Source organism: Protopterus annectens, chromosome 8.part0, assembly GCF_019279795.1.
Source record: "Protopterus annectens isolate FY-2018-M chromosome 8.part0, PAN1.0, whole genome shotgun sequence".
Classification (NCBI taxonomy): domain Eukaryota; kingdom Metazoa; phylum Chordata; order Ceratodontiformes; family Protopteridae; genus Protopterus; species Protopterus annectens.
Window position 1 is genome coordinate 1,874,467,282 of NC_056741.1, and position 13,816 is coordinate 1,874,481,097.

Here is a 13,816-nt window from a genome sequence, read left to right on the forward strand (position 1 = left end):
AGTCAAGCCTCAAACTTATGAACTTCACTATCAGAACCTCCATGCTGAAAGTTAACATCAACACTCTCTAGCTGATGTGAGTGAAGTTGACCAATGGTCCCCAGGGATTTGTTCTTGGTCCTCTCCTTGCTTGGCATTTATATCTCTGGCCTCAATACTGATAACAATTGTCTCTTGATGAACACATTTGCTGATGATTGTAAATGGGGCATAATTGCCAAGACCCCTAAAGATGTATATAGCCTTCAAAATGAAATAACGAAAGTAAACTACTAGTGCTTAGAAATGGGATGAAACTAAATTGAAGAAATGTAGTATTATCCCTTTTGGGAAACAGCATTATTAGAGATTTGAGCACTTAGGTATATAGTTCTGTCTCCTTTAATTTCCATGTGACCACTGTTGTCAGAAAATTCTTTGTATTGTGCAACTAATTATCAAAGATATCTCTTCCAAGTCTAAGAAAGTAACTTTTTCTCTTTACTCAGCCCTGGAATGACCCAGTGTAGAATATAGCGTGCCCTTTGGAATGTACTCAGTAGGCACATCAAAAAACCTGAAAAGTCAGAAAGGTGCTCAGCCAAAAATTCTTTGGTCTCAAACATCTTAGGAAGTGGAAGAGAATGGAAGCTCTGTCCATGTACTCTGAGTCTTACAGACTGATAACAGGAAATTTGTGCCTTGCATATTGCACCCCTAGAGATCCTGTTATACTTCACCTCCCTCTGCATACTGCACCCCTACAGATCCTGCTATACTTCACCTCCCTCTGCATATTGCACCCCTAGAGATCCTTTTATACTTCACCTCCCTCTGCATACTGCACTCCTACAGATCCTGCTATACTTCACCTCCCTCTGCATATTGCACCCCTACAGATCCTGTTATACTTCACCTCCCTCTGCATACTGCACCCCACAGATCCTATTATACTTAACTTCTCTCTACATACTGCACCCCTACACATCCTGTTATTCTTGATCTCCGCCTGCATACTGCACCCCTAGAGATCTTGCTATACTTAACCTCCCTCTTCTGACTATGTCAAACTGTGCAGATAATGTTAGAACCAGAGACCTAAACTTACATCAGGAAAAAATTAAAACATGATGAAGGGATGGGGTAATCATGTAGCATCTCCTTTTACTCTGCAGTAGACTTCCCTTGCAAATCAAGCAATGTGACTATCTGTCTTCCTTCAAATGTTACTTGGACAACCAGATGGGTACCCTTAAATTTACACTTGAGATTTACAAGTTGCACCCTCTTTGAGTAAAGTTTGGGTGTGGTTATTCGACAAACAGAACACAGTATCTGGCCCTACTGACTTATATATCCTACAGTCCTGAAAATCTGTTTACTCACAATCTTTATATCTCACAGTGAATATGGATGTCCTCTTGGAAATCTGTTCAAAGAAATCATTACTTGATAATCCAGCTAAGGAAAAGAAATGCCTTCATGCTGACCATGAGTCAATGCTTTTAGCACTTTTAATAATAAAAGGAGGAATGCTATTGTTGGGAATCACAAGGAGGCATGCTATTGGTGGGAATCACTAAATTAAGTTTAACTGACTCAACTATCTCTTGGAATCATATTGTTAATCAAGTTACTGATGAGAGGGCTGCATTCCAAACTTCCAGTTTTAAGTCTCTAAGAACATGACAACTTCAAACCAAGTATTAATGATTGGAGAGTTGACCATAACAGAGAGGCAATGAAGTTGATATCCAGAATTATCAGAACTTATGTTAGAGCTACATGCTAACCTGGATGTAATTTAAAAGATTTTCATGATTAAGGGAGACAGGACTATATATAACCTTGAGGTAGTGTATGCTACTTTGAATGATTATGGTGCTTCAAATGATATAGGGAACACTAAGCTGAATTATGTAATGACTACAAAACGATTATGAATGTTACACACTGTAAGGGGCTGGCTTTCCCCATCCCTTGCCTGTATCCCTAGGGTGTAGCTCCTAACTCTCTGTTTTCACAGAATGTCCAGATTTTTCCTGATATTTTGGTCTGTTTCTCATAAAATTTGTGATTTTTTTTGGCAAATCACTGAGGATTACTGAAACTAAATAATGACATACATTTGAGTTTCAGATTTCATATCCATCAGAAAATGAATGCTAACAGAAATCCTATTATTCTAGCAACTTTCTAAGTTTATTATGAGAAATATTTTAAACTCTGTCCCTATTTTGAGGTCCTTGTCCCACCCATTATTTTAGGCTTTGTCCAAATTTCTTGTGCTAAGAGATTGAGAGGTGTGCCCTAGAAGACTGACATTGGCTATCTCTTTCAACATTGCAGTGTGATGGCTGGGAATAGATTAGAACAATAAATATTTATTTTTTTATGGATGGCTGGGAATAGATTAGAACAATAAATATTTATTTTTTATGGAAAAAAATGGTGGCCAAGTCCACGTTCCTTCCTAGAGATTATTACCATTTGTGATATCTGAGCAACAGGCTACTGGATTTAGGGGTAATAAAACTAATAAAATATTTGTATGAATAGACACTCAGAGTGTCAACTCTAAAATTATTATAGTAAGCAACATGAGTTCTCACCTGTAATGCTACATGTCTGGGTAGTAAAAGTATTGAACGTCACTGGTTACCCATTTGATTTATATAAATATATTGCTCAATCAATACCACATTTAAACAATTCAGATCATTGAGTACAAACACCACTATTGTAAATTCTTTTAAACTCTGTCATACTGTCAGATAATTAAGAAAGTGTTATTACAGCATAGACAATACAATAGTTGAAAAGAATCATAATCTATCTTGTAAAACCAGTAAGGAATCTTGGTCTCTGTTTTATGATACTCTAAAGCAATTTACTGAAGAAAATGTTACAAGCGTTAATATCGGAGTGTCATATAGTTTTGTAGATATTGCAAGGCCACTATATCTTATCACCATTTATGCTTTGCAAGTACCCATCCTTATGCCACATGTCCATACCAGTCAAACCCACAATCGGTTGGTGACTACCTACCCAGTCATCTAGGTTATGTTTAAAGGAAGATAGCGAGTCACCACATGTTATACATGTATTTGTTGATACTCCTCCCCAGTGGAAGAAAATGTATTAAGTTATATTTAAAAAAAACCTTCAATGAATTTATAAGAAATTCCCTTTGGTTGAATCAAATAAGTGGCATAAAGCAAAGCAAACACCTCAGCAGGGTAAAGTGCCTTGGTAAACGAAAAGGCAAAGCAGTAGAACAATTCCAAGGCACACCAGTAGCCAATAATCCAAGACTTTCAAAACGAAAAGAGACCTTTATTGCAGCAGAACTTCTCCACACAGTAAGCGCTTTCATGTTGTATAAACGCTTCTTCAGACTTCATTGAAGTCTGAAGAAGCATTTATACAACGTGAAAGCGCTTACTGTGTGGAGAAGTTCTGCTGCAATAAAGGTCTCTTTTCATTTTGAAAGTCTTGGATTATTGGCTACTGGTGTGCCTTGGAATTGTTCTACTGCAAATAAGTGGCATAACAAAGCTACTCAATCTTTTAAGTGGGACAATACATGCTAGAAAATATGAGATATGGGAGGAAAGTTGTCACCAATTCACTGCATAGCAGGAATGCCTTCTTTCCTCATATTAGGAATATAAGAGAACACTCATGAATGTATATACAATCTAATTTACAAACTTTTAAGTCAAGCTTCTGCTTTACTTAGTCATAATAATAGCCAATTATATATTTCTCTCTGGTGTAAAATGTCATAGAATATCTGAATATCTTTCAAATGAGGTGCAAGACATGAAAACTAACACCTCTATTACAGAACCTGTATTGTTTTTCTCAAGAAGCTTTGTAAAATAGCTTGTCCCTTTTGAAATGCTTGCATTAACATTTACCAAACTCAGGTTCTGTTCATGACATATGGAATATTGGTATCACTGTATTAGTTTTCAAAAAAAAAAAGTGAAGAAACTAAGTTAATTACTTACCTACACATTCAATATGTAATCTTAATCTGAGCAGATGTTTTTGAGAAGATACTTGTGAGACGCGTTCTTGGACCTCAACTAACATAGTTTCTCTGTAAAATCATTTATGTCCAACCTAATTCAGCTTTAAGACAGTTAGCAGATGTCCTTGAGCTAGGGTTATCAGTAGATTCCATCTACATAGACTTAAGGAAAAAAATGGATCGTATTCCCCAGGATAGAAGAATTGCTCAGCTAATCACCTGTACTGTACATCTTTACATTGTTAACTGGATTAGCAGTTGGCATTGCAGCAGTACATATTTAGGGCACAAGTTGGTGAAAGTCTGTTAATCTCAAAATGTGTGCTCTGAGGGGTTCTGCAGAAGTCAGTGTTGGGGCAGTATTCACTTAATCTTTCTATTGTCACATTAAATATACTTCCTTCAATGCAATATTGTACTTTTACAGAAGATGCAAAAAATAGCTCTGCCTGCTTCAGCTATTAATTGCTGTAAAACATTAAAGGAATAGCTGTTTTAACTAGCATTACAATTTAATGAAAGTCAGACAGAATTTAACTCTAAAATTTTGAATTATGCATTTTGATAGAGAAAATAAAGAATAGCTGTGCTATAAATTCAGTGAAGAAGATATTTATAAATAATATTGGCCGGTTCTAAAATGATAAATTCCACATGGAACTTTTGTACAATGTATTACTGGCAGCTGTCTGATTAGCCTGCTGAACACACAAAAGTAGGGTAATCAATTCACAGAATACAAGAATGACGGAGTCAAGAGAAAGCTATTCAGAGAAAATTTCCCTGGGAGATAGGTAGATATACTGGTCTACAGCTAAACTTGGCAGGTGCTTACATTCATATGACAGTTTAAACCTATAATCACAAGATATAAAGAAACAGAATGGGCTAACAACATTACATTTACCATGCCACACATGTTCCATGATTCTAGAATGTGTTTTTATAAATGAAACCATAACATTACAATATTTTACTATACCTCTTTTCAAAATTACTGAGTAATTTTCTGAGAAAAGCCCAGAGACAGATATCTGGGCAGAATCACAATCCGTAAAAGTCACATAGTTAGTAATCATGTCCACCATTTAATAGCTCTACAAGCATAGATATAAAGTACCACTCTGTAATGCTTGACTCCCAGAATGGATAAGAACTGTAGGAGTCTCACTGGTAACTATTGATCCAAGTATAGTACTTGTGAGAGACAATGTATCTTTGGGGTACTCTGGGACAGAGCGTTCACTGACTTTCAACACAGCAGCCAAGATATCCTTGCTGTAGCATAAGTGTAACAGGACAGTGCAGGATAACTAGGATCAGCTGGGAAAGGCCAGCCTCTGGGATCTATAGTGTCACAACAGCTACTACATCCCATTTCAAAAATGATCATATCAATTTGTTTACAAATTATGTAATCAAATATTTTTTCATAAAAAACACCAAGTTTTGCACATTTGTCCTTTTCAACATTTACAGCAAGATTTTTAAAACAATGTTTATGTCATTTATTAATTGCAAAACTAAGAAACTGCATTTGATTTTTGAAGGCCGAATATCCTTCCTTGCAACTTCAACCCCTCCCCTTTACATTAATAATGAATAAATATAATTTTGCATATCCCATCAGAAAAATGAAACACTTGTTACCTGGCTTCCTCTCTGCTGTCAGTAATCCAAAGAGTGCAGTTGCCATATCTGTGACACAAAACAAAAGTACAGAGATAAAATGCATTCAGCCTGAGTCAGCCATCAGCCACACATTTATAACATTATTAATGCCTTAAACTGCATTTTGTCCCATATGACATTTCCACATTCCCATTATCTTGATTCCCTGTTTCCTCTGTACATCCTGAACCACTGTATTATAATATCCCAACCACAGAACGGTTCAGGTTTCTGTTGGGACTGCAATGTCTGTGAACTTTTTCTCTATTATAATAAGTGACTATCCCGCATTAGTATGCAGTTAACCAGTTCCTCCATTAGCCTACTAATTGAGTCATGTTCCCATTTTTCTTCTTCTACACCTTCCTTCCAATCTTATTGCATCCTCAATATGATGAATTCCTCCAATACACAGAAATCTTAGAGCATGAATTTGCGTAACAGACAATTATTGTTGCTTGTTAATTCAACCATATGCAGTATAATACAATATTTTTGTTATGTAGCAGTGTCGTGGCTTAAAAAGAGCTCTTGTAAGGCCAGTCTGCAAACCTGCCAAATAAGTAAATAACCTGTTATAGTTTAAATGCACTCTTGTGTTAATATATTTCCCCAGGCCTAGCTTTCAGAAATTCCTTTGCATCTTCCCTAATGCACAGACACTTTCCAGGGCAAAGTCTCCAACATGCCCAAAATCATAATCATTCCATCAGAAACAACTTGAACTCTGGAAGTCTAGGATTCCTTGCCCTTCTCGGCTCACATGTGACATAGCTGCTGATCTGCTCTTCAGCATTGTGTCCTTGGCTGTATAACTAGCCACATCATCTGAGTCAATGTGTAAAGTCATATGGGATGCATCATTCTGGTTCTAGACTGCTCGTGGCAGGGATTTTATTTACTGAGCCTGGTTCAAGATCTAACACAGGTTCCACGCAATGGTAAGTTGTCATCTTTCCCCTTCCTCTATGTCAACATTTTGTAGAGCAGAATAACAGCAGATTAGACTACACAGTACTGACCACAGTTTTTCCAACCCTATCCACCCCACATATGGGAATCCCTCCCACTAAGGGTACTATCACTCCCTTCTTACCAATTCTTCTGTACCCAACTTAAAACCATCTGTTTGCTATTATTCCAAAAAACTGCATTTACATCACTTCATATTCCAATTTATTTCCTTTTCACTCTTATATAAGTGTTGCATCTCCTTCACATAGCCTTATGTTTTGTCTGTCAGTATTGCCATCATGTTCATGATGCTGACTGCTGTATTTTCAGCTTCCTTATCTCCATGGGTCTTATTCTTGTGTCCTCCATCTTTTTTTTCAACCTTCACCTTTCTAACCATTAGCTTTTCACCTGTCCAGCCATTAGCTCAAGCTGGTCATCAGTGAGTCTTTTACTACTTTCAGCTAAGTGTTCAGTTTCCTTATCACTGCCAGACCTCCACACAAATCTTTAGGTAGGGGGATTCATTTTTACATCTCCCCAGGGCCCCCATGTATGCTATCCAGCACTCTGGAAATGCAGCTTAATTTCCACCCTGGAGCCTAATAGTCAGGTTGTTCAACATACTGTCATTTATTATTCCCTTGCAAAAAACTCAGAGTACATCATGCCTAGTTCACCCATCTGCAGTTAACTCATGCACTTGTTACATAGCCAGGTCATTTCTGATTATACTTTGCACAGCATTCATCAAGGGCAACTGCATAACAGCTGGTGTATTGAAAATATCTAGCGTATAGGTAATGATTCCTGTGGTGTTACCATGATAAGTTGTTTCTTTATATTCTATACTGTAGAACTGTACTGTCATCTTTGGAACATGGACTATTGTGCTGTAGCTGATCTGAGCTTATTCTGCAATCTGAAATTCTTAGAAGGAAGGTCAACAGCAGAAACTGGTGATCTGCAATCGGTGTAAATCCTTTTCTCTGTTGGTACTGATGGAAATTTCTGAATTCCACAGGCCAACATCATTCACCTTATTCGGTTTTGATCAGTGGCCCTGAAACAGATGCACTAGATCTAACTACACAGTGCATGAAGCTGTGCAGTAGGACAGCATGAAAGCCTGACAGACAACGATAGTCAAAGTGGGTACACACTTCATTGGACACAATCATTTTATTCATGAAGGCATGTTCACATTCCCTCTTAATTTCCATACAGTTCCAGTAAATTGCAATGAATTTAAAAGATGTAGGGTTTCAGCATAAATATGTAGCGGCATTTATTTTTTGGGGGCCATTTTTATCCAACTACCATGTCCATATCCCCTAATAGATCATTTATTCTTTCTGACAAGCAGCATCCTGCCAAAAGTCAGAAACAAGTACAGAGGATTGTGGGTTTCACCCCTTGAGAGTAAGAAGATTTTTTTGCTTGTTTGTTTTTGTTTTTTTGCCCCAAACACATCACTACTGACCAGAAAGCATGGGTCAATATTCCACCCCTCTGCTCTGGTCCAAGTATAAATGTGCATTCAGTTTTTCAGATAAAGCACATGCATACTCCTTGGTGACTTCTTAATCCCCAAACTTGCTAATGCAAGTTCTGCACTCCTGGACCCTCCTACAGGTGGAGCTCTTGCAGGAGGAATCTGACAACACCCTTTGGGATGTGAGAACTGGCAGCAGCCATGCACCTCTACCCCTTCCCCCCACCCCACAGTTGGTCTTTACAACATCTGGGCCACTGACTAAATCTGGGAGTGCAGCCTGAGTACAAAACATCTGCATCACAACGCCAGCTTACTCGTGATCATTACTACTAAAGACAATGTATAATTATCACCCATGGAACTGATAAATACAAACTAACATCAAACAGGATAGGTTAATTCAAGCACCAAAAGGGAAACTAGCTAGACTTTGGCAGGTAGCCTAGTACTTACCTACAAAGCTATGAATCCATGACTGTAGTTTATTTGTCCCAAGTATATGAGGTGCAACACATTCTGTAGACTGGACGGTCTTAGCATAGCCCCCATATGAAGTTTTAGTACTGTATTCTTCTCAGTTACATGCTCATAATCTGTAATCCTAGTCTCCAAAAGCTTCATACTTGTCTCTGTTTGTTCAAAGCCTTTACTTATCAAGGCACTTTTTTATTGTTTCTTTCACCATGATATTGCCCTTACAGCACTGCACTTTAGAAATTCCTGGTCCATTAGCTGTTGCCGAATGGGTGATGTTCCTGTCAAGATTAGTCAACTAAACAGTAACGGACTTCTGTAAGCATTAATTATTATTAATTTCTTGGAAGACTCTTCCATTTTTATTTGCAAACATGAATGTGCAGGGTTAATTTTTGTGAACAAGCTCTGCCTCAATCAAAGTAATGAACATATTTTGCATCTTTGACTAAGGATATTGTGCAACCCTTATCAGTAGGTTTAGTGGTGCTTTGAAATTTCTGTATGTATGAATATTGTAACTTTAGCAATATTGGCTATAAGCCATTAATTGCATTATACTGAAACAGCGCCATGGCTCTTTCAAGCTCTGTATCCTTCTTTCTCCCTAAGGTATAAGCCCATAAGGCAGTGCCCTAAACTGAAGGAATTTTTAGGTAGCATTTGGTTTGTAACTAAATCTTTTGTCTTTATGCCTTTCAAAGCTGCCATCTTTACTGAAAAATGTTTACCTTCTGAAGACAACCACCCCTAGCCCTGAGCAGCATCCTACCATCGCTCAGAATGATACCACAGTACAAGCAGAAAATGATTGACTTCAACAATTGGCTAAGTTTCTGTTGTCATTCTAAGGGGATCCAGTATCTGTCTGCTTGGGATGACATGACTGACAGACCCTGATGCTTTGCCAGAGATGGCCTCCAACTGTCACCTCTGGGTTTCCAGATACTGGTTAAGGCTCTTGCAACCCCTATAGTGCCTATTTTAGGCAATGTTCCAAAGACCAAATTACCATCATAACAGTTATAAATAAATACAGTCTGAGGGTCATACTGCTCAATGCTATAAGTATAAATCTCAAGATGCACTTGCTCAAAGCACTCCTTAAAATGGAGAACATCGACATTTGTGCTGTAACAGAGACCTGGTTTAAAGCAGAAGAAAGCAACCCTGCACTACCAGGCTATGACTCATTCCACACCTTTCAGCCCCAGAACATGGACCGAAGCTCCAAAGGTGGTGGTGTCTCCATATTCATAAAGGATATGTACACCTCCAGACTAGTAGCCCAGCATAACGCATCTGAGACACTTGGTACAACTAACATTGTGTAAGATGGCAATTCAGGTTAAAGCTTGCTATAGGTCCCCAACCATGTCCCAAGACTCTCACTCCACATTCCTAAGCACCCTGGGGACTATTAGGGTCCATCCAAACACTCTCATACTAGGTGATTTCAACTACCCCTCCATGAACTGGGAAAACTACTCATGCACCAGTACACTGGCCCAATTCTTCCTGGAATTCATCAGTTCCAATTCCCTCGACCAGCTCATTCTTACCCCCACTAGAGGAAGCAACTTCCTTGATCTGGCTATTACTAACATGGGCAACTGTTGCTCTATCAATACTCAATTCCTCCATGGTTAGATCTGACCACAAACTAATCACCATGGAACTCCACATCTCACCCACACCCCTGACAAAGGTAACCACCATGAAACACTTCTCCAAAGCTGAATTTGGGCTTCTAAAAACAGAGGTGGCTAACTTCACGGCACCCATGTCAATGCAAAATAGATGCATGACTGCCGAATCATACACCAATGCACTGTACAAAAACATACATAAATGCATGGAACTAGCCATACCCAACAGAACTAAGATGCTCTCCTCCAAAAAAAAGGAAGCCAATCTGGTGGTCCTCTGCCATTAATAAACTCTACAACAGAAGGAAGAAACTGTTGCAGAAAAAGGTGAAGTCCCAAGACTGGAAAAACTCCCTTATTAGCCTCAACAAAAAGTTGAAATCCCTCATCAAAACCTCTAAAGCCAGCTATGAATGCAGAATTGCAGCAGACACTAAAAACAACCACAAAGCCTTCTATAGTTATATCAAGAATTTCCATGGCAATACCCAGGTTTGCTCTGAGTTACTGCACAATGGTATTTCCTATACTGAGCCAACAGATATTGCCAACATACTGGCTGATAAATTAAGTGCCAACTTTGCCCCCCCCCCCAAAGGACCAATCACAATACCGGAGAAATGCCAGGCACCCAGCATTACTGCAGCACACATTAAAGCTGCATTGTCCAAGGCCAAAAATACAGCTTTCATGGGACCCGACAATAACCCTGGATGTGTTCTACATGAATTACAAAGCAAACTGGCACCACATCTGTGTGCCCTGTTCAATCACAGCTTCACCTCAGGCTTTGTCTCTACTGAATGGCACACTGCTACAGTCATCCCTCTCCATAAAGGGGGAGCGACTACAGACTCTGGGAATTATCGCCCCATTAGCCTGATGAGTCTGATATGTAAGGCTATGGAGCTCATCATCATGGACCTAATTAACAAGGATATAGGGAAGCTCCAAACTCTAGATGTGACACAATTTGATTTTGTGAAAGGTAGATCATGTCTGGTCAACCTGGTTGACTTCTTTGAGTCAGTCACCAGAGTTGTAGATGAGGGTGAGGCAGTTCATACAGCCTACCTCAATCTGGCCAAGGCCTTTGATATCATTCCCCACTCAGGAATTATTGATAAACTCACCAAACTAGGCATCAACCCCTATATCATTAGGTGGGTTGAAAACTGACTCACAGATAGAACCCACAGTGTGAAAGTAGTGGACTCCAAGTCAGACTGCTGATCAGTCATGCTTGGAGTCCCACAGGGATTGGTCCTGGGTCCCCTCATGTTTGGCATCTAGTCCAGGTCAACATGGAGGAATTCTGGCTGACCAAGTTAGCAGAAGACTTTAAGCTGGGAGCCATTATTAACTCCCTAAGTGATGTAGACATCCAACAGAAAGGCCTCACTGAGACCAATGACTGGTGTCAAAACCATGGCTTTATGCTTAATGCCAAAAAATGCGTCATCATCCCCTTTGGGAAAAACTCAGTTCTCACTAATTACCACATCGATGGAGCCCACTGAACACTGAAGGTGTTATAAGAGATCTGGGGACACAGGTTTAGAGCAACCTCTCCTTTGACCACCACATTGCCACTGTGGTCAGAAGGTCCTTCTATGTGGCACATCCCATTGCCAAGGGTTTTGCATCCAGGAAGAAACAGGTCCTCATCTGTCTCTACTCTTCCCTCATTAGGCCAATCATCGAGTATAATGCCCCATTTGGCATGTACATCACTAGACACATACAACAGCTGGAAAGGACACAAAAGTACCTCGCAAAGAGGATCCTGGACCTTAAACACATGTCCTACATGGACAGACTACAGACTCAAAAAAACTCCAGCTATTCTCTGCCTCATATCATCTACTAAGAGGTGATCTCTGCTTGACTTACAAAGCCATGTCTGACCCAGCTCTGTTAGAAATGCTACATCTAAAGAAATCCAAATCCCTCCGCACCACATGCTCCAGAGACCTCAACCTCATTATCACAATCAACAGAACATGCTGGAGGGACGGGTTCATAACCCAGAGACTGTCCATGCTCTGGAATAGACTTCCCATACATATCAAGCAGAGCACCTCACTGGCCCTCTTCAAGAGAAATCTTTTCTGAGTGCATGAGAAATAGAAAGTTCACCCCAGGGATCTCTGCAGTGGCTCTACTTGACAGAGGCACTGGGAACTAATGTCGGGCAGAATGATGCCAGGCACTTCAATGGGCTAGGCTTGCAAAGGCTCCAGGGCCATTAGCCTAGTACACACCTATGAACCTATGAACCTATAACTTCTCACTGATAATTTTCTTACTATTCTTGTCTGCAGTTCTAAAAGTTCTAGCTTGCTTCATTCTTTTCTTTCTCTTTCAAACAAAGTTGAACCGTTTGTAGTTCATCCATGCATATCCATATGACCCTGCAAAAATATTCCTCCCCTTGGAGACACTTTCTTACCATGTAGACCTTTAGCCACACTTCTGCCTTAACCAGTCATATGCATGTTTTAATTACTTACTTACCCAGTTAACTAATTTGTTTGCTGTGTAAGTGAACCGGTCCCAGCAACACATCGATTTTCAGCCATAGTCTAGTCATCAGACAAATGACATACATAGCAAATGTAGGGTTACTAACACTTCTGCATATACTGCAATATATAAACAAGGCACAATATAGTTTATATAACAATATAGCTTATATAACCCAATGCAAAAACAAGGTTGAAATAGTAGATTATAGTTTACACAGTGTCATATATTATAGAATTTCACAGTAAGCATTTTTTTTGTGTTAAAACAGCATAGCACATTCAGGTATGCATTTGCATAACTCTAGGTCTGACATGCTTTCAGCTGATAAAACTTTGACTGAGTAGTCAGTATTTTTAGAAATTAATTATCCAGTATTCCTTAAACATTTGCACTTATATTTAACATCCAGGCCTAACATTTAATCATTTTCAAAAATGTAGCATCATGTCAGAATTTTACATTTTTTGTGGTGAAGCACTTGAGGTGACAGGGGTTACTGAATACTTTCTCCACTGTCATCAGTGTGTAATGTGGTATGCGTAACTAAGAGCCATGTTAACTTCTCAGGCTGTAGTCGGAATGCCTCATGAATACCTTGTTTCTAAGTGATGAAAAACAGTTCACATTTAGTAGTTTGAACATTAAATTGTCAAGTAAAAAGGATGTGCTAGGTTTAACAGGCAACCATTTATCTTTTTGTCTGTTGATATTTGTTGCCTGATATGGGCTAAGTGGCTAAATCTTGATATCTCACACTCTGTAGTTTGTAGATGTGTATTATATAGTGATTGTAATACTATAAATGACAGAGCATACTCAAGTCTTGGAAAAATTACTTTAAATGTAACTGCAAGATAAGTAAATATGATACTTTGTTTGAAACTTTCATTTGGTTCAGTACCTTGCTAATTTGTAGGGCTATGTATATGATAAAGGAAAAAGGTAGATGCAGTGTTTTGCCTTGATATTTCTGATGGACAGCAACTGGAATTTATGTATTTCCAGATTCCATAACTGATG

General features: G+C 38.9%; 1 protein-coding gene across 1 annotated transcript in view; it reads right to left on the reverse strand.

Moving 5' to 3' along the window:
* LOC122808576 (von Willebrand factor A domain-containing protein 5A-like) overlaps positions 1 to 13,816 on the reverse strand; it is a 582,047-nt gene that overhangs the window by 506,408 nt on the left and 61,823 nt on the right. Inside the window, exon 2 of the mRNA XM_044079534.1 lies at positions 5,672 to 5,719. Within this exon, the coding sequence (XP_043935469.1) occupies positions 5,672 to 5,717 (46 nt within the window). The 5' untranslated portion in view covers positions 5,718 to 5,719. The remainder of the gene's footprint in view (positions 1 to 5,671; positions 5,720 to 13,816) is intronic.